The sequence below is a fragment of the Zeus faber genome (assembly GCF_960531495.2).
Source record: "Zeus faber genome assembly, chromosome: 17".
Classification (NCBI taxonomy): Eukaryota; Metazoa; Chordata; class Actinopteri; order Zeiformes; family Zeidae; genus Zeus; species Zeus faber.
Window position 1 is genome coordinate 23,521,790 of NC_137204.1, and position 22,733 is coordinate 23,544,522.

Consider the following 22,733-nt stretch of genomic DNA (forward strand, 5'->3'; position numbering starts at 1 on the left):
ACTATTTTTTTTTTTCAATTTATTTTTGTGAGTAACCTTTTTGCCAGTAAGACTATAACTACAATGTAAGTGAGTTGGTATGAATTTCAACAAACAAAACATTTCTCCAAATGCAAATATATTACTAATAGAGAAAACTGGTAGCAGGAGGGCTGAGAGTCATCCAATAATGAACCTGTCAGGTGATCTTAGAAAGGATTAGTGGAACACATTACGGTTCAGTTTCATGGAAATAAGTGTAATAATGTGTGATTTTCTTTTATGTTATTTTTATTTAAGCAACAGTCAATTTTGACGGATTAAATATTTTGAGAGTACTAGAAGACGCAATAATAAAAATGATGCAATAAAACCATCAGGACATATATCAAATCAGCAGTTAGGATTCATTGAAATATCTCATGGGAAGATCCCTGGACAGTCCCATTTCTATGCATCAGTATGTGTGTACATATGCAACTAATCTATCCAGGCCCGGCCAATATGGCTGTCATTTAAGACTTTCCACTCTCCCTGGCTTTGTGTGCCAGGCTGATTGGGGTCGCCAGATGAGAAGGATTTTCTCTCTCCCCCTCCCTCCCTCTCTCCCCCTCCCTCCCTCCCTGACAGTCTGTCCGTGTGATAAAATCTCTGTCGTACATATGGTTGCCTAATAGCCAAGCTGACCTTGGTTGGACTTAATAAATAAGGAGAGAAGGAAAGAGACAGAATAAATAAATAAAATAAATATACGGCCTGTATAAATATATATAAATATGTATAGATGCACGTCAAATCGCAAAGGTGGTATCTGTTTCTATATCAATGGGAGGGACTGTGTGCAGCTGTCCCATCACACCAGCGTGATCAGATCACGCGATGCAGTTGTCATGACAAACAGCAGATATACCCCATGAGACCATGATTTCTCCGATCCCGTATATAAACTCAAAATGATCGGATGACAATCCTAATTGGAATAATCACTGTACTCTGAAAAGGAAATTCAAACCATTACACACTGATTAAACATCTCTGTAATCACGAATGCTACAAGTTGAACCCACTTAGAGGAAATAAACCTCATCAATTAGTGGAATTAAAACAAGATTCAAAGCACCTGACTTTTTAAAAGAGCAATTATGTGGAACTAAATTACAGCTAATTTGCACAGACAGTTTAATCATGAAGCATTGTATTTGAGCCAAAGTGTTTTGAGCTCAAAGGAACTTTTTGGCCCTTTTTTATTTGTGTGGTTGTTCCATTTGAACACTGCCAACCACCTCTGCGGAAGTCTCCATACAGGCTAGGTCCCATTAGACACCAATATACAGCGATCCCTTCCCAGCACCTTTATATTATGTTTAATTCAGACAGATGTTGAAATTGACAACAAATGCATCAAGGAGAATCTATAATGCCCATGTAAGTGTGTGTGTGTGTCTATTTCCATTGCAGCGAATGGCCTCTAATGTAATGTCCCAGCTGGCGGTGCTGTGTCAAGGCGTTCAAGCAGCGAGGTGTTTAGCGTGTGGCGACCTGCTGAGACGTGACAGTCTTCCCAGAGGACCAAGCCTCTCCGTCCGTCTCACACAGCATGGCAGACAGTGTGGCCAATCATTTAAAGAGCAAGCGCGGCTCACTTCCCAGCTGAACCACAGGCAGGAGGAGCCGGGCCCCCCCCAAACACCACACAGCACAGGAGGAGGGGGCACTGGATGCAGCGGGAGAGCATCACCACTTTTACATATGAGGCGTGCATGATCATAGGAGCTGGTTACTATTTGATGCACACACTAAAATGGACATGCATGTACAATCTCTGATGATACAAATGGGTAGAAGTAATAGTGAGTAATACTATGACATACTCTCAAACTAAAAAACAAAACAAAAACTGCTTAGGGCGTTTCCATATTTGAGTAGTCTGAAGCTTTTTAGTGTGCCAGGCAGAAAGCCAGGCATTGTCACTGTAGCTTACAGTATGTAGTTCACAATATAGAAGGAACAATTTAATCAGGAGATGTGACTGTGTTCCATCAATACGTATTGAGTGGATCTCCTCAAGATGGATTAGTTAAATAAATCAGCAGACAGGCCGGTCACAGGGGTTGGTCAAAGCAGATGAGATGGGTTGACACAGCAACGATTTATGGCTCAATACATCAGTGTAAGCAGAGCCAAGTGGCCAGCTGGTGAAACACTTTCATATAAGCCTCCAAATCGGCACGCCTCACCAAAATGGGAACATGCACACCAGACACACACAGCTAGACATGCAACTGATTGTATAATAAGGCTACTGTAGCTAAGCATACATGTAAACTAAATCTACTGTCAGTCCATATAATGATTTGATTGTGTAACTATGTACACACTAATTTATTACATTATGTATATAATTTTCATGCATATAATTTGAATGTAGAATTTTCAAATACAACACAAAAGACAAAAACATATATATTTATGCACAAATAAAAATAGGCTTCTAAGCCTCTATTCTTGAAAAATAAGATTCTATTGGCTCATTAGAGAAGGCAAAGGAGGCCAAAAAATAAAACAACAATGCACATGTTAAAGATAGCATCATCAGCTTCAACACTACATAAAAAAGTCCCCTAAAAGAACAAAATAAAACAAAGAAACAAAAAAAAATAATCGGAGATAAAACAATTTGTATTTACTAAAGTCACAAGCGAGCTTGTTGTTCAGAGCACTAATCCTAGAGCAATTTATTCCATTTAGGTCAGAACTACACAGAGGAGCGTGCTGAAATCGTCTGAACACTTTTTGAAATGAACAAACTCATTATAAAGGCTCAAGTTTTGAATTTGTGTCTCATCGTAAACCAGTTTCCTGTAGCCCAATCGACATAATTGCATTCAAAATGTAAAAACAGGTTTCTTTCTTTTTTCTGCTCTTGTATGTGGCCTGTAATAAAAAGAAAAGGCATCAATCACGCTGGTTGAAACAGTGGAGATATTTTGTTCTTTTGCCTCTTGATGGGATCAATACTGGCGCAGGGTCCCTGACTTTAGACCCGGCACCTTTTATCGGGATAAATCCAGATAGAGGCTTTGAAGCCACACCTGTCATTGTCATGTGCTTCCGGTGACTACTTGAGATCCAGGTTCGCCTCCCGGCTTATCATGAGGACAACTGCATGTGTGAACCACCGCAGCAAAACCCGCATTGTCGCGCATTTCTAAAATCACCAGCAGTAGCAAAATAAGTTAAAAAAAAAAAAAAAAAAACCTTTCTAGAAGGAAAATTGTATTTTTCCAGATTTGTGTTCCTGTGTTTTTATTTCCTAAACCGCGGAGTGAAATATTCCCGTTAGATTCCCGCTGTATTGTGCTGAACAACGCTGATCAATCGTTCCCTTTAAAGCGACATTCCAGGTGAAGTTCATTCATGCATATTCCATGTTATGTGAAGTCACAATGTGTAACCTTAGAGTTCAACCTCTAAATCATACTACTTTTATACACACACGCAGACATTATTATGTAGGGGGTGTACACCAACAAGGAAGTTATTCTGACGTCAATTCTGTAAACAAGATGAGGATGTGGTTTCACTTGTCTGTGGAAACTTTCATCTCCTTATTGTTATGGAAAAAGAGAAGCGGGTGGCGTAAGATCTAAATCATACTGCGGACCTTATTCTGACCAGTGCGAGAGATCCAAGTCAGTGTAAGCAGCGCGTACTGGACCTCATTTTCCGTGATGATAGTCAGTTCTTTGACAGCGAAACAGAGAACGATAGCGAAGCTGAATCTGATACTGACATAATCCCAGACTTGGAGAACATTTCAAACAGCGGATTTCAACCTGAATGTGACATTGAAACTGAATATTTTCAAGAACCACCGGAGGAGACCGACGACACGCCCAGTGTTGGTACAACGGAAGAATGTGAACTGTTGATGATGTGATGATGATGATGATGATCTTCTCCAGCCCTAGGCTCATCGTTCCCTGGTTTCGACCCCCTCGCTGAAAGTGAGGTATCTAAACTTCTAACATGTAGCCGTCCTACTACCTGTCCGCTAGATCCGATCCCATCTAACCTCCTTCAAGCCATATCACTGACTATCACCCCGGCAATCACACATATGATTAATTCTTCCCTAACTTCTGGCACTTTCCCCTCCGCTTTCAAAGTGGCTCGGGTCGCACCACTGCTCAAAAAACCCTCACTCAATCCCAATCAAGTAGAAAACTATCGGCCGGTCTCTCTCCTCCCATTCCTTTCCAAAACGATAGAGAGGGCAGTCTCTAGACAGGTTACAGAATACCTGTCAAGAAACAACCTTCTCGTTACACTTCAATCTGGCTTCAAATGTGGTCACTCCACCGAAACAGCCCTGTTGTCTGTGACAGAGGCCTTAAAAACTGCTAGAGCTGCTGCCAAATCCTCGGTTCTCATTCTGCTAGACTTATCAGCTGCTTTTGACACTGTCAATCACAGCATACTCCTGTCCATACTCTCAAGTATGGGCATAACGGGCAGTGCACTTTCCTGGTTCGAATCTTACCTTACTGGGCGCTCGTTCAGTGTGACATGGCAATGTGACAAGGCCAGCTGTCTGTGCCTCACAACCTCACCACAGGGGTGCCCCAAGGCTCGGTGCTAGGACCCCTCCTCTTTGCCATATACACCACCTCACTGGGCCCGATCATCCGCTCACATGGCTTTTCATATCACTGCTATGCGGATGATACCCAACTCTATCTGTCCTTCCCACCCGACGACCCCACTGTCTCGACGCGGATCTCGGATTGTCTCGCTGACATATCCAAATGGATGAAGGATTATGATCTTCAACTAAATCTGGCGAAAACGGAACTGCTGGTCTTCCCGGCCAAACAAGGTATTTATCACAACATTGATATTAAAATCGACTCTATCTCTTGTTCCTACCAAGGCTGCAAGGAATCTAGGTGTCATTATTGATGACCAACTGACATTCTCGGACCATGTTGCCGCCGTCTCCCGGTCCTGCCACTTCGCACTACTCAACATCCGAAAAGTCAGGCCGTACCTGACCCAATATGCCACTCAACTGCTGGTACAAACCTTGGTGATGTACCGTCTCGACTACTGCAACGCCCTCTTAACATGCTTGCCGGCCTGTGCGGTGAAGCCACTGCAGATGATACAGAATGCGGCGGCGCGACTGGTGTTCAACCAGCCAAAGAGGGCACATGTCACTCCGCTGCTCATCGAGCTCCACTGGCTACCTGTAGCCGCTCACATCAAGTTCAAGTCTCTTATTCTGGCCTACAGAGTGATTGCTGGGAATGCTCCGACCTACTTAAATGCTCTTGTAAGAGCACATGTTGCCCCCCGGATGCTGCGCTCGTCAAATGAGCGTCGCCTGGCTCTGCCGGCCATACAGCCACGGCAATCCAGGCTATTCTCATTTGTAGTTCCACGTTGGTGGAACGAGCTGCCAAAAATGACCAGAGCAGGGACCTCCCTCTCTGTCTTTAAGAAGCACTTGAAGACCCAGCTCTTCAGTGAGTACCTCCTCTCCTAAACTACAATTACTTAGCACTACCTAGCAGTATTTATTGTTACACTAATGTCTCTGTTGCAATGTAGCTTGAATGTTATTCTCCCTTGTACGTCGCTTTGGATAAAAGCGTCTGCTAAATGACTAAATGTAAATGTAAATGTGATGAAGTCTGTTGAGGTTGGTGATGCAGATTATGAAAAAGTAGTAATGGAAAAGGTTCTCAATTCACCTGCAAATGCAGCCAGGGGCGAAAAGAAAATTAAAAGAGGCCCCAAACAGGCTCTAAGGTTGTAGCTGGGGTAGGGTTGGGGTTAGCCCACATCATAATTCCAATAACTTTAAAGAAATTTGGCATACGCACATTAATATATTAAATGACACACTGTGGCTGATATACAGAGACTCATATTATTGAGACTCTACATTTAGTTGTGCTGTTCGCACTTTTAAACTCCTAAATAATTCTACTTTTATAAAACATATTGTTATTGAGAAATAAAATCTTGTTGAAAAACAAAAGATGTGTGTCGATGACGGTGTTCAACAAACCCTCAAAACACAACACAATGCAAAGATTGCCCCATTCAGCAGAGTGTTAAGTCCCCATTCAGCAGGGTGTCAAGTGGCTATGTGACAAGTAGCCACAAGGCTCTTTTGGTCCTCCATGCATATGCATTCTGGGAGCTGGCTGAGGAAAACTGTTGGGGAAACTTTGAAGGTGATTACCTCAGAAACACAGTTTGCCACACCCTTGTCATTAACATAGCACAAGTCATAGCTTTAAAAATATTTGCTTGATTTGCACAAGTGACACCTTGTTTTGAAGCTCTGATTCTTTACTTTCAAATGATGCAAAAAAACAGTCAAAAGCCACCAAATGTACCTTAAGGCTGCAGTGGGTCACATTTATGTCTGTCTTTCAAAATCTGTATTTTTGGCACTGCTGCCACATTCGACAGAAGCATTTTCCCTGCATTATTTTTGCCAATGCCGTCAAATATAACTTGGTTGCAATATGAATGTGCTTGGGGAACAACTGCATTCACAAAGATAAGATGTCTCCACCCCAACCACCTCTGTATGTGGTTAAGGAATTGGGAGCTTCAAAAGCCTGTGGACCCCTTCAGACTTGCCAGCACTACCATCTCCCCATAATGGCCTCATAAAGTGACAGTCAGCTGCACGTCACAAGTCACAAGTACTACTCTTTTGTTTTTACTTCATTTTATAGATGTGTAAACATTTTATTTCCATTAAATTTTTTTTTTTATCTGCACTACTCTGTAAACTCTGCGGCTGTAACACCTCAATTTCCCCCTAGGGATTAATAAAGTTTTATCTTATCAAGTATTCATATCTTGTATGAATCCATTTAATTGCCAACGGTTGTCTGCGTTTGTGATCTGATCACCCGAGATACATTTTATTGCCAGATCTAAATGTCCCCGAGATCTAACAAGAATCTTCCTACTTCCGTTCAGGCACGTAATTATGGGGACAAGAAAGGAGAAAATCCACCAATTAGTCAGGTAAGATCCTCTCAAGAAGCGTGCTTGGAGCAGGATGCAAAGAATCTGTACTCTTATCTTAATAATGTCTGAAACATTTCCAGAGAATGACCCATTGCATCGCTATATCTGGTGCAGCAGTACAGAGCAGAATGTCCCGGTCTGGCACAACGCTGTGACCTCAACTTTCCTCTCTGTCCATGGCTGTCGTCTCGAGGAACATTCTCATTTAAGTCCAGCGACACACTCTGTCTCAGAGTCTTAACCCAAGAGGGGTTAAGAGGAGGAACCTTGAATCTTGATCTTATATAGAATGCCTCTCTTTTCATTCCATGCTGCGTTCCTATTTTTCAGTTTTCCCACGGTGCTTTTTGTCAGGGCCAGTCAATGATGAGGCTTTCAACGAGAAGAAGCGTCTTATCATTTTTATGAAACACTGTTTCAGGGGCGTTTGAGACAATTTGATCATCAATTGTATCTTTGGGTTTGAAAGAAATCTCAAAAACTCTATTTAGAGGTAGGAGCCTCAAAGTTGTTCTATTTTGGAGCAGGCCAATTATGTTCTTGTTTTGTAAAAAAAAAAAAAACCCACAAACTGTCATATTATCAAATTATTTAAAAGCTGATCCTATACTGAAACCAACATAATTGTTGGAGGTCGACAATTCTTTCATTGCGGAGGACGAAATGTAATGGTGCAGATATGTAACAAAAGAGTAAAGAATGCAGTCCAGTCTAGAGTTTCTAAACTAAGCCTGTTATCCCATGCAAACTGTAAGGCTAACATTTCTGTGTATTGAATCAGAAGCCTACACGGAGGCTTGTTTTTAATAGAGAACAGGGTCCGCACCAACTTCTAGTCGCGGTGACAAGCCAACATGATCTTACAAGTTGCAACGCAGAACAAACACGACACTTACAGATTCTCTCATTGACAAGAAGTGGTAGCCCTGGATGTGTAATGCTTATTCTGCAGATTCTGTTTACTCCTGACAGCTTTCACTTGCTTATACAACGTTGCCTCTCAAACAAAATGATGAGCACTAAACGGGAAAAGCTTACATACGCACATAAAATCACCTCATCTTGCCACACATCAGCATTGTTACCAATCAGAGTACCTTCCTTGAGATCTGACTCAATGTTTTAAAAAAAGTTGTTCAACCCTGAACTTGAATAAGAACACACACACCATGTTTATCATGGGACAGCTATATTGGAATGGAAGACGCAGTGAAATGATTTCAGACAACAAGAAAACACCAACCAAAACAAAGAGGTAGTGGACCCAGTACTCAGCTGATGGTGTACAAATCTGCAGAGCCTCGTTTCTCTTCATTCGCTAGCAATTACCATTTTATCACAACGGTGCCATCCTGTTATAGGTCGTAAGCCTAAATCTCCAAGCTAAAATATTGATGTGCATATTTCCTGCAAAATGTGATGTATTTTCGCAATTTTATTAACAGAATTGGCAACGACTGCCTCTGTGCGGTCCACTGACACATGAAAGAGAATGGCATAAATTAATTATATATATATTAAATGACACATCGAGGTTGATATACAGAGACTAATATTATTGACAGACTGTACATTTTGTTGTGTTGTCTGCACTTCTTTTAAACTCCTAAATAATTTCACTTTTATAAACAATGAATGATCTTTATGGACACAACACAGAGATCCCCCATTCAGCAGCGTGTCAAGTGGCCATGTGGCAAGTAGCCATGTTGCTTTGTAGGTCCTCCAACCATTTCCATTCTGGGAGCTGGCTGAATGGATACAAGTGTTGAGGAAACTTTGACGGTGATTATCTCAGAAACACAGTTTGCTGTTGCCTCATCATTAATAATTAATAATAATAATATCTACTGTAAATCCTTTCCATTGATATTCAAAGCAGCATAATAAAGTTGACATACGATAGTTTGTTGTGAACTGTTATGATCTTTAAAACACCATGTTTCTTTGGTCTACATACATACATCATGATTACAGAGATCAGTGTGGAATGATCTGTCTATGCGCTAATAGACCACAACCACATCATTGTCAGAAGGGTAATAGTAGACCCATTTAGATTGACCATGGTCCATCAGCCGTGGTGTTGAGCTAACATGAGAAAGAGTTGGCAGTCACATCTATCATGGACATGACAATTGCCACATCAAATTACCTGTAATAACTCTAATTTACATGATAATCTACTGTCACCTTAGGCAGATCGGAAAGCCCTTTTGCAGCAATCAAAGCACCCAAAATATAATAAACAGAACTCAGCGCCCCATTTTGTGTTCGCGTACTCTATTGTGAGAGTTGGTTTCACCCTGTACTCCTCTGTGAGGATGGAATGAATTTGCAAACTGTCTTGCAGCCACTCTGATTTGGTTAGCTGCACTCACAAACAAGCCATAAATCAATGTAAACAGGCGGCACAGAAAAGCCAGCCGTGTAAGTGTCCCGAGAATACAAACACACTCTTTGGGTAGAGAATACATATTCTTCATCCAATTGTGTTAGCTAATACAACACATGTACTATCAAGCGTGTCTCATACACTTGTACACACATGTTCTTTGCTTTCAGAATACCCTTGGTTTGTGGGTTTTTAGCCTCTGTACCTGCTGTAAAAGCTCTTCATAAAATAAATATTATCTGCAGATTAAGTGTTACTCACTGCCATGTGGAAAACATTAAATCCTCAATTAATGAGCCAGTTTCAACTCGGACAAAGCTGTGGACCAGATATCTCAATTGGGGGAAAGACTAGTCCAAAGACCTTTGTTTGTTGGCACAAACATATTTTCCCTGTCTTTGGGTATTCTGTCTTCATATCTTTTCATTTGCACAACTCCAAACTGAAACCCTTACAAATTAAACTCAAACAACATCAGATACTTTGCAATAACAGCAATCATTTTCTTTGGTGCAATAAAGAAATGATTCCGATTCCATGAGCCGCTTCCCAATATCAAGCTCTACCAATATCAAATACTGTAAATAATGTCAAATTCTTCTGAATGTTAATGAAATTCCTCTGTGTAGCCGTGTCTAGCAACAAATTGGAAAATATATATAACTTTTTTTATTCTAGAGGTTTAATCGTGTCTTGGTTTAAAAAACTATATTCAAATAAATAAACTTTTATCGTCACCCTATAAAATATATGAGAATTTAATATTTGTGTCTGAGACCTAGAAAAAGGTTTGGTCAGAGATCGAGATCAGATGCTGATTGGTGTTGACATCAGATGACTGTAGTTTCTCCGATTAAATAAGGTTAAGTGGAAGTGTGGAAAGTTTACAAACCACTATTATTGAAACAACTTTTCAATGTCCCAGTGGCCTAGTGACACCTTAAGGATGCCTCAAGTGTTCCCTGAAAACACTTTCTCTGCTGAAAGGAAATGAGAGAAGGCGCTCCTCCTGAAGATGGAGGATAAACATCCGACAGCTTTCTGCTCACGGCCGTAAAAGATGCGAGGACGCATGAGGACGACCGCACATTTTAAAAATCATTTAAAGTTTGGTTCAGAGTAGCAAAAGCGACCGAGAGAAACAGGACAAAAAGGAGAGGTATTGAGCAGGATGCCTCCCGGGATCTAAAGTTGTAAATTTCAACTTAGGAAACACATTGACGTTGCAGGGAGTTCTATCTCCACTTGAAAGTCTGGTAACAGACTGCGATAATTTCCCTGGAATTATAAAAAAAAAAAAAAAACATTTGCTGCTCTTTCGAGGTTTGGAGTGAAGGAAAGGAGCGCATAGGCCTAAAGGCGATACAATGCAAGTAGGAAACTGGGATGACAAAACACAAAAACTGACCAGTTGAAGACAGCATATGTGTATTTGTCTGAACTGGAGTATTGTGAGCTAATTTTCGTCATACTGCACAGTTTTGTTCCAAAATGGTTACATAAAGCAAGGAATGCCCTCGAATACTTAGCTGCGTTCTCAGTCAACCCAAAATACTGAGGATGCGTCGGTTGGCGGCTCGGTTAACTGGATTAACCCTGATTTCCCAGCATTCATTTGGCCAGACGTCAAGACGTCACGGTGGGTGGGTAATCCTAGGGAGCTTTCCCTTCCCCCAAAAGCAGGTTGTTATTTCCACCAGCACAGGCTGCATCTTGAGTACTTCATAATAGTCTATATATTGAGCATTTCTTGTAGAACAACTTGACACCAGTGGCACTACGCATCTCCAGACTGTATCAAAGGGTACGGGGGGAGGGAGAGGAAAAAAAAAAAAAGAAGGGGCGTTGAAACTCGAATGCGTCATTCCCCGTCCGTCAGCACCTTTTGCCTCCATTCCTTCCTCGTCTGTAATCGTTATTTGTTTTACACGTCTATCCTGTAATGAAATCTCTTTCACAGTGCACTGCCCAAACATTATAGATACCGTCAACGAGCGGGGGGGGGGGGGGCGGATGACGGATGGATTTTAGGGGTGTAATACATTTGTAGATTGACGCCGGCGGTGGGGACAAAACACCATTCTAAAGCGCTGCGCAGCAACGGTCTCGCAATTTCTGGAAAATTAGGAATATAATTACACGCCGGCTCATGTCAACTCGCCCTCTGCGATGTCTCTTGAGAGAGGCTGAGACTGTCAAAGGTAATGACGTTTTTCTTTGGGGGTTGATAGGGCCTTGTGAGCTTTAAGCCTATGTTTGCAATGCGTTAATGATGTTACTGCCTCGTCCTGCATCGCTGATTGACTTTAAAAATCATTCCGGTTCGGTTGTGTCGGGAATGAACGTAGCGGACTCTCAGAATATCTCAGAAGTCTCACAATATTTAAAAAAAAAAAAAAAAAAAAAAAAGATTTGTTCTCCGGACATACATTGACATAGGATACACCAAACCAGTCTGATTCGACTCCAAAACATTAGGCGCATCATCTAGTGTCATAGAAAGTGTCAATGTTTGCTCGTTAACATTGTTGAGAGGCTGAACGGCGGGAGGGCCAAATGAGGCGACGCTGCTCTTTGTCTCCATTTTGGCCACGTTGCTCAGAAGCTCTGGAGGTGCGAGTGTGAGTTCAGAACACAGAGGGGTCTGCTCTGAGATTCTGAGCAAGCTCCACAACGTGTACATGTCTGCTGTAGAACACTGCCTCTATATTTCATTTTGATCAAATGGCATGACCCCAAATTTAAAACTTAAATCAATAATCTCGGAACGGCTCTTACCCTGGATGAACAGGTAAGGCTTCATTTTGTGAGGACGTTTGCAAATACAAAGGACGAGGTTAAAGAGTTCATCGGAAGTTCCCATTGTCACTGTGTGAACTTGTTTGGGCACTGAGAAGTGACAGACCCATCTCTTTACGTAATGTAGGTTCCGATGGCGCAGAGTACCAGGGGCCCGACATAGTCTGTCAAGGACAAGTCACGGGGTGAGGTGAAATGGGCTTTCAGCGCCTGGAGGCTTATTGCCTAATTTCAGGCATAACCGGTTATTACTTTCTGGCAACAGAAATGCTGATGCCGTGATGAGGCTGTTCATCAGCGGCAAGATAAAGATGTCCAAAAAAAAAGATCTATGCAATTCAGTCAAGGGCTAAGGTGACCATCAGCGCAGGGTCTAAGGATAGAGACACAGTTTGTGTACGCTAATGTAAATGTGCAACTTCATGCAAAGTGCTGCTCATTAACGGCTGAGTGAAAGAAGGAAGTGGCCCAGTGGAATATTAGTTATATCCTAAGGTTGAGCTTTGATTCTCTAGAATGTAATATTTTCCTTGAAGGCAATGTATGCTTTGAGCCTTTAACTACTAGTGTGCTTTTACTATTTTAAGAGATGGTCAACCTCAAGGTCAGCGTGTGAGTGGAAGTGTCATCAGGTGTTTTATTTATACCCCCAATTTTTTCTTTAATAAAGAAAAGCTATTCTGTAACTTGAACATTGGCAGAGCAATTATATTCCACGGCATTCACGCCACAGAAGCCAAACAGATTATATGACAAACAGCATCGCCAGAACTTTATAGGTTGTGTCGTTTTTTTGTGTGCACGGCATGTCTCACACCCCCCCCCCCCAGGCGTTTGCATGAGTGTCAGCGGCACCAATTAAGAGCAGCTCCTCACGATAGACCGATGGAAGATTAAGAGGTTCCCTCAGCGACAAACATCTATCGCTCTTTATGCGTGGCTGAATATCGGGAAAGCCACATATAATGTGTGCACCACACACAGTTGGATATAAACTGTTCTCTCTCTGACCGTGACAAGGAGTTACAGCACATTTGTTTTCACCTTTAGTTTCTTCCACAATCATATTGAAAATGGGAATTCATTTGAGGTGTACAGACTCCTTTGTGAGGTTCTTTCTTTGTGCTTTTTAAAAACTAGGACATGGCAGGCTGCTGATGGGCAATATCACCCACGGAACAAGGGAAAGGTAACATTTTGCTAATTAGGTAGAAAGAAACTGGTCTTCCCACATTTCTCTTTTGTTTGTTTTGGCATCTAATGCAAATTGTATAGCGTTATACACAGTATATCGAAAATAGCCAATTAGTCACAGGCAAACCTCCCATAACAACAGGGGTTACTCGGTACTGATTTATCTAGAGCGTTTTTGCAAAACACGAACACATGACACCCACAACCAGTCACTCACCTCATGTACGGGCAAGTCCAACTCGGCCCTCTTGGACTCGGGCTCACTAGTGAGGGGGCTGCGGAGTGTTTGGAGGAAGAGAGCCGCCTTCCTTTTCCTCTCGGCCTGCAGTTGCTTCTCCTTGGATTCCTTAGATGCCTGGGCCAGCTTCTCCCGGGCTGCAGCCGCGAGACGATCTCCCAGGTTCTGCTTGGCTGCGGGAACAAAGGAGCACCATTCTTAAAGCCCTGGGTCGACCAAAAGCCATGAATTTAGAACGAAAAAAATCAACAATCCTGGCACTGCCCCAAAGAAAACATATATTATTATCGCCAGCTGCGCCCAACTTTGTAATATGCATTTTCAAATATTTTGGGCTTTTGCTCAGCCTTCCAGTGGGAAGTTAAAAAAAAAAAGGAAAAAAATTTAAATTTGTACGTCTTCATCCAATTTATTCTGGGATTGTCACAATTTGCAACAGAAACTGACTTCATAAAAATGGTGAAGGGGGGGGGGGTTAGAATTGTAATTATATTTTTGTATTAGTTTGGCACCGCCTTGCACCATAAGAACTAGCTATATTACATGGCGCACAAACAGTCATGAACCAATTCCATCTTCACTGTAACGCCGCCCCCGTCCTGCAGACCAGTCTCGGATCAGAGGCAGCGGAGGTTGTCAAAAGTGCAGCAGTTTTGCTGTGTGCTCGACTCATGTTAACAGTTTCAAGTAGTTGCATAACTGAAGTTCACAAACCATGACCCAGGAATCGCGTGAAAATGTAATTAAATAAAATTGGCAGGTGAGGTCTAGCTCCAAGTTGCTAGGTGTCACCAACGCCAGACGTACAAGCTAGGTTCTAGTCTATCGAGTCTCAAAAAGCCAAATCTGCCCCAACTGGAACGGTCTCCTCAGAACTCATCCGATCAGACGACAATTCCCAGACGAGTTGATCTTCAGGTCCGATTAAAAGGGACTATGAATGTTTCTAGTGCAAAAAGTGACGTCCAACAAAGCTTATCGTGTATTGGGTTAACGCGTGGGTAGGAGACAGGGGAGCTTAGAGTGAGAGAGTGAGAGAGCGAGGGAGAGAGACTGGCAAACAATGCTCTACAATGAAATAAGAATTTACCCATTTTAAATATATAAAAGTAATAAAATAATAATAAAAACCTTATAAACCGCACAAGAAAAAAAAGGCCCAAAAGGGAAAAGAAAACACCCATTTATATTAACACACCAAGGAATCAACAAGCACAGTGCAAAATGTCACATTTCCATCAAAATCTAGAGCGAGAGAGAAATGAATAGAAAGATATCTGGGGGACACTGGGGGTGGGACATATAAGCAAGGGAGAGTAGGAAAAAAAGTTCCTTAGAAGGAAAAGTTCCTTAAAGAGGACCTATAATGTTTTTCCTTATTTTCTGACACACACACACACACACACACACACACACACACACACACACACACACACACACACACACACACACACACACACACACACACACACACACACACACACACACACACACACACACACACACACACACACACAACGGTATAGAGGCATGTCACAACGGCTCAAATGCATAATCTGAGTGGTATTTTCAGCAGGGAAATTCAAAAACATGTTTTTGGGGAGCTCACAGACCTATATTAACATGTGCAAAAATGAGCGTAATAGGTGAAATTGGGGAGGTGTGGGGGGGTGGACAGAAAACAGGAAAGGAGTGCCAAGGATGAGACAGGGATGGAAAGGAAAAGAGAACAAAGGCAACAGGTGAGGGAGAGACCAAGAGAGAGAGAGAGAGAGAGAGAGACAGAGAGAGAGGGGGGAGAAAACAAGAGCGAAGCAGAAGAACGTGAAAAAGGCAAAGGGGGAAAACAAGACAGATTTTAGAGAGAGGATGAGGAAAAGTCATTAATGTTACGCAACCACAAGGCTTGTGTGTGTGTGTGTGTGTGTGTGTGTGTACGTCGACTCTCATCCCCTCCAGTGTTTAAAAACAGGCTATTGCCAAATCCTGGTTGAGGCTCGTGTTAAAAAAGCAAAAGGTCTCGTGGAGCAGAATCTACCTGTATTGCACCCTAGTGCCGCTGTACAGCTTCACGGGCAGTTTAAACAAAGGTAGCCATTTTTATTTTATCTTTGTTCGTTATACAGCAGCGGTCCTAGCGGTTATATTGGGGTTTTAAGTCCATGCGGGTTCCAGTGGGATTTTCTTCCTCGAGGGTAAGCAAAACAAACAAACAAAGAAATAGAATTTAAAAAATGCCAACTTTTACTTTGATTAATAATCCATCCAATAAACAAAAAGAAGAAAAACAAGAATGCGCACGCAAGTACCTCCACAAGCTGATGGAAGAGAATGCCTTCGTTCTGTCATTCACTCGGGAGGTGATTATGAGCGCAAACACCCGCATCCACTCTAAAGCATTCAAGATCATCGACTCTAAGATGTCGATGGTAATAATGAACAAGAAGGATTTCCAAAAAAAAAAAAAAAAGAGAAGAAAAAAGGTGATAAAATTGAAGTCGATTTTCATTAAAAGGCACGTACTAGAATTGACTTTTACACCACTTACAACAGCTGAAGACACACCGAGACATCGGCATGCCGGCACTCACTCCAACTCACTGAATCCGGAACACAGAGGGGAAAAAAAATGGCCAATTAGCCGGCCGCATCGCAAGGCCCAGAAGCCTTTCAATCACCAACAGAAGTAGCAGCGAGCGGGGAGTTCAGGTAAATATTGAGGGAAGAAACTAGCAACTACTGAAATCAATATCATTTTTTCCTTAATGCTTTAAAACAACACCAGTGGAAGCCTTTAATCATTGAAGAGGGAGGAAAGAACGAGAGCCCGATCGATATGGATTTTTTTTTGTCACAGAACCAATTTTAAGGGGCAAAAAATAAAAAATAAAAATCAGATAACCGATATTATCTGCCGATATTTCTCTCACACACACACACACACACACACACACACACACACACACACACACACACACACACACACACACACACACACACACACACACACACACACACACACACACACACACACACACACACACACACACACACACACACACACACACGCAAGGCGGGTGCGATGCTGAGAGTGTCTCTCGTTAGGCATGGTGCTTTTTTTGTAACATAAAATACGTCTATATTTGCATTATTTTGAGGACCGGACACGCGATCACTCCCTCTCCAATGTCTCCATAACACATGGAGGAGGATGCTCCCTCAGAGGACACACAGGGGACCCAAACTGTGCTCCGTTAGTTTTGACCAAAGATATCACATTTTCTAGGGCTTTAACGCTTGGTCGGAATCGCAGATCAATAGATCCAGAACAATCTTTTTTTTTTATTATTATTTTTGTTTGAAGAAAGAAAAAAAAAAAAAAAAAAAAAGATCAGGGCTATTTTCCAGATTTATTTTTATGAACTAAACCCTTTTGTGCATCACTTTCATATGTTGACAAATAACTGACAGTTTGTATGAACTGGACGTTATCGGAAGTGAAAACTTTTACAACATCGCCTCTTTTTTCTGATTGGCAAAGAGAGCACAATGTGACGTTGACGAGCGCCGCTGCTGTTTGACCCTCGATCAAAAGTTATTAAGGCGAGTCGCACGGGAGAGGAACGCCACATGGAGGACTTCCAAGTGGCGCGCTCCCAACGATAATGTCGAGAGAAGGCGTGCGCGGCGGTTTCGCAGCACCGGAGGTCGGATATTTCGGGCATTGCACCGAAATGAGGCACCGAAGTCTGCATTGCGATTCGGTCCGGTGCCATAGTGGTACCAGGTTTCGGTACCCAACCCAACAGGACGGTTGAAACATCCCGCGCAACAGGTCCGTTGTCAATGTGTTTGTGTGTGAGCGATCGAGAGAGAGAAACAATGCGCCCCGCACATCTCAGTGAGATAAGATTTTACCCATTTTAAATAGTAAAAGAATATATATATATATATATATATATACAAAAACAATATGTGGACGCCAATGTTAAAATTGTGAATAAATCAATGTATGGATGTATGTATCAATGTACACTGCTTCACGTTAACAACAGATGTCGCTGGTGAGCTTTCCAACCATTCTATCCATTTTCTTCAACCGAGCCGCGTGACGACAACTGTCGTTTAAAAAACAATCTTAATAATACATATGAAAATGTAGAAAAACAAACGGCACAGCTTATGCCCGGTGGGAGGGTCGACTTGAGCCTGGTGGGCCCCCTGGCTTGCAGTACACTGGGGAAACCGTGATATATTTTTTTGAGCTCTTGGCAGAAAATAAATTGAAACCACTGGTTTTAGGAAAACACTGCTTCGTTCGACAAAGTGTGTGGACACACATGACTGCGAATGGATAAAATTGAATGTACAACAACAAAATAAACATTTTCAACCCTTATTCTAGAAGTTAAAACGTGGCTGTTGACTACCTGTCCTCAAATAAATGCAAGTCCAGAGAGTACTGCAGTCACAGTACTGTCTCTGGAAGGAAATGACCCGTTGTTGGACGTTCGCAAACACAAGGTTCCACTCAAACGGGCTAAACACTGCATGTGAAAGCCCTCAGATATTTTTTGACCTTTTATAAACTTTTGGGAATTAAATAAAACAGACATGATTTCAGACCAACTCTGTTGGAGCTGAGCTGCCAGCAATCTCCACAAACACGAAATATGTTTTTTGACTGACTTGGGGGGGGGGGGGGGGGGGGGGTATGTAAGTAAGGACTGTCAACAATTTTATTTTAGGGCTAAAACCCCAGCAGGGATGAATATAATTAGTATAATAGTTATAGTAGGCCTATTCCTGATGTCCGTTCCTCTGCAGTCTCTCCGCGATATTCAATAGTTCTTGAATATCCTCCAAGACATTTAATATTCTCTAAACTGAAATGTCAAGAGACAAATATCGATTTCATTCGAGATTTAATTAAGCAACGGAAAGTTTTAAGACCTCGACTTACCCGTGGCTTCTAAATCTGTTCATGTATGGTATAACCATCGGTAGGGTGTAACCATTACCTGCACTTTATCGGTGAAATTTCAAACGATACCTATAGTTTTCGGAACTCAAATATTGGCTGATATATCTACATCTCGGTTGGGCCCTAGAAAGAATTGCCCCCAGATACCCCATATTAAACGGAACCCTCCGAGAGGAGGCTTCATGGGATTAATTTGGTTTCTGTATGATATTAAAAAACTTAAATAGGATTAAATATAGTAAGATATTTATTACAAACAGGTAGAAGAAGCAGGTAAGATAATTAAAGGGAGGATGATAGTAAAGCGCGCCACCAACACAAGGTTCATATTTGTCCTGAACAGCATGACGATATGGCCAGTGTGACAAAAAAACGACAAAAAAAAACCAAGAGGTACGACCATTTCACATGGTACATACACAACAAAGCAATGACATGGTAATTTAACTTCAGTCGCAAGAATCTTAACCGCACTCTGCAGCATTTGAGTCCAACGTGCTCGAGCCCGAGTGAAGAATTCATGTGGAACAGCTGCAATGTCATCATCCAACCTTAGAATACAAAGTTGGAAACCAGAACACAGCCAACGAAACGTACAAAGGCCCACAACACACACACACACACACACACACACACACACACACACACACACACACACACACACACACACACACACACACACACACACACACACACACACACACACACACACACACACACACACACACCAATGTGTATGTCCTTTTCAAGTCCATCAATACAAATTAGCTTCCTGCAGTCTGCCATCGATCCGCCTGCTCTCCAGCCATGTTTATCCTGCTGACTGACAGTCAGTCTGCCGTAGAGCACAGACAATTAATGCAGCCAATTATTAGCCGTTCTATCCTCTTTATCCAGCTGTCTGTTGGCACTGAGCGATATCATGACACCGTTCTGCGCCGCTTCTGTGGGATCAGGGACATGTTGGCCCCCGATAAAATGTGTGTCTATAATCTATTTACCAAATGCAATAAATCTTTTCAGTCTGCTGTATCATGATAACCTTTGGCCCAGGGGTTATAGGGACAAATGGTGTAATTATTAAGGCTGCCCTTGACTAAAGGTTTTGCAGTTCAAGCCATTAATTGCCTAATCGTCGCACATTTAAGAAATTATTTTTTTTTTAATTTCTGTTTTTGGGGCATAAGAAAATGGTTTGAGTTCCAGGGGTGAGATAGAATGTTATAACTAACATTGTTAACACTGTGCTACATTACAGGTAAATACAAAAGGTAATAACCAGTCTTTATATTATAAATTAAATTTACAAAAGCGCTGCGCAGCGCTCACGCACAGAGCGAGCCGCCTGTTAATTACACCGGTTAAACATTACATCGGTTAAACTTATTAGGACCTATTATAATTTCATTTATGTACACATTTCAATTACATATTGACATCAACTTTGCATATTCACACATTTTGCACTGAAATGGGGTGTACGGAAGATGGTTTTCCTGGTGTCAGCGTCCCCCTGTTAGGGACCCCTCGCCGGGTACATTTCCCGGAGCCGCGGTTCCCCGCCTTTAAATCCCAACCGGGGGCTTGGGTGCACCGCCGCTCGTCGGGGCATTTGATTCGGTTATTAAAGAATGTGATTAACGGTTTCAATTGGCTCTTATAATATACGCAATATTTATTCTGACTTTGAAGACAATTTGACTTGTCGACAGCAAGTTAATAACCTTCTTGGGAATCTCTACAAAATAAGCAGCAATAAACACTCTGGGGACATCACCATTCTCTTATTTTACTCCTGTTATAAAAGAGTGTTGATAAGATGGAATTCAACTAAACAACAAATACCGCAAACGTTATCATGGATCCTGCAGCAAGTCACGACAGTAATTTCCTAGAAAATTGTATCTGCTACATTACCTCACCTACTACCATTAGCCAGTGTTAAACGGCAAAAGAAACACATATTTTTTAAATACTTACATTTCCCTGGTCTGCAGTTTTGTCACGGACAGTCTGTATTGATTCCTCTTTCAGGGAAAGTTTGGTGGCCAGCAGCCAACAAACATAGCAGTTCCCATGCTTAACTCTAAGCTCGGACACAATGCTGGCGGCTCCGGCGCTTGCGAGAAAAAGAACAATGGCGCACCTTTGCTAAAGGTAGTTCTTGAGCCGTGCGTGGAGATACTCAGATGGGGGGTGGGGGGGTCTCAGTCTAATGAGCCCCCACTTGACGTAGGAGGGGGAAGCAAATCTGAACGGCTTGTTGAATCCCATGTTTCCTGAAACAGGCTTTCACAGTTTGTGCGTTTTGCATGCCCCATCAGAGACCAAGTGGTGACCTTCTACATTGGTCTCCATTTATATATTCAATGCCTTTTATTCATGTATTTAGAAATGTATTTTTTTCTCCATTACTGTTATCATTTATAATGTTGAATATTGTCATGCAAAGCAGAATAATGCCATTTTTGTCCAAGTATCTATCTATGTATCTGTGAAGGCTGTTTTTTATTTCCATTTTTGAATGTTTCACTTATACAATGTGTCTTTGTATAAAATGTGAGAATTGCAAGGTTTCTTTTTACATTTACATTTTTAAATTGAACATACTGTTGCAGTGTTCACTTTTTTTTAATATATATTTTTTTCACTGGATAAAAAAAACTGACAAAATTGCAAAAGAAGATACTACTGATGAGAAATCCCATGCTAATCCACATCCACATACTCATATGAACACGCTGAAAAATACAGGCTGGGCGAGTAAACTTCCGGCCAAGGACTTTGAGTCAACCATGTGGATTTGCTATTTGCCGCCACACACTCCATGTTTTTGCTCCAGCCATGCACAGATTCTGAGCATGGCTGAAGCAAAAACATGGAAACAGGACTTGTACTTCATCAACCAGGAATTTTTTCCCCCGTCTCTGGTACCCTCACTGCCCCAGTGTACCTGTCTGCGATGCATTACCCAAGATTATGAATGACCCCCCTGTGAGCCCACCATAAATTGTCTCTTCCATCTCCACACAGTAAAAAAAAAAATATATATATATATATATATATATAAAACACAGGAGAGGAAAAGAGCGGGGAGAAGGCAAGAGAGCGGGTGAGACAGCATGCATTTTTATTAGAGATATACGACTGCTGTTTAGTGTGCCGCACCATTTGGCGCCTTCCAGGTAGGTACTGCTTACTAACACGATCCACAATTTAGATTCCACAGATCCCTCCCTCTCTCCCTCCCTCCCTCCCTTCGCGGCTCCAGGCCTCCCAGAACGGGGAGGAGTGACCGACGGTAATTGAGGGGAGTGACACGGGCCGTGGCTGAGGGGACGTCTCTCCGTGAGTGTTTGCCTGTCAGTGGGCGTACATATTCGCCGACCCTGACAAAAGGGATTTGATTGCGGCCCATCCACGGAGGTTCTTCATGGAGATAAAAGGAGGGGGGAAGGGGGGTCAACAAGAGGAGCCGTTATGACACTTATCACAGACTGGAGGTTAATGTGCTGTCCATCATTCTGAACACCCGCCTGGAGTCTGATCTCACTGCTGGTGTACAGAACGTAAGACTTGAAGACAATTTAATTGCGGCGTTTAACAAAATGTCAAAGATTCAGTCCCGTGTTCCACAACAGAAGACGAAAGCGCCGCTTAGGGTCATCCCACCCAGGTAAGACGCTCGTTGTGACTCAACCGCAGAGCCCTGAAGCGCCGCCCCCCTCCACCGCACTGGCTGGCCGTTTGTTGAAAGTGTATTAATATCACAGGTGTCGCGTGTCCAAATTGCACCAAATTAGACCCGGCACGTCCTTGGGTTCCCAGCAACACACCCGCCAGGTGTGAAGTAGATCGGATGAACGGTTGTCGAGATAACTGAAGGACATGCAGACAGAGATCCCTGCATTTATAGTTAGAAGACAGAGTCAGACAGACGTGTAAACACCCAAAAAGACAACAGACAAAACGTCTGCGCGCGCGCGCGCGCACACACACACACACACACACACACACACACACACACACACACACACACACACACTTTGAATGTCTCAAAACGATGGACTTTCAAACAAACCGAC

At 42.3% G+C, this 22,733-nt stretch overlaps 1 protein-coding gene across 1 annotated transcript in view; it reads right to left on the reverse strand.

Annotated features, from left to right (window-relative positions):
* sfswap (splicing factor SWAP) overlaps nt 1–22,733 on the reverse strand; it is a 96,937-nt gene that overhangs the window by 25,839 nt on the left and 48,365 nt on the right. Inside the window, exon 14 of the mRNA XM_080017323.1 lies at nt 13,644–13,837. Coding sequence (XP_079873449.1) covers nt 13,644–13,837 — 194 coding nt within the window. The remainder of the gene's footprint in view (nt 1–13,643; nt 13,838–22,733) is intronic.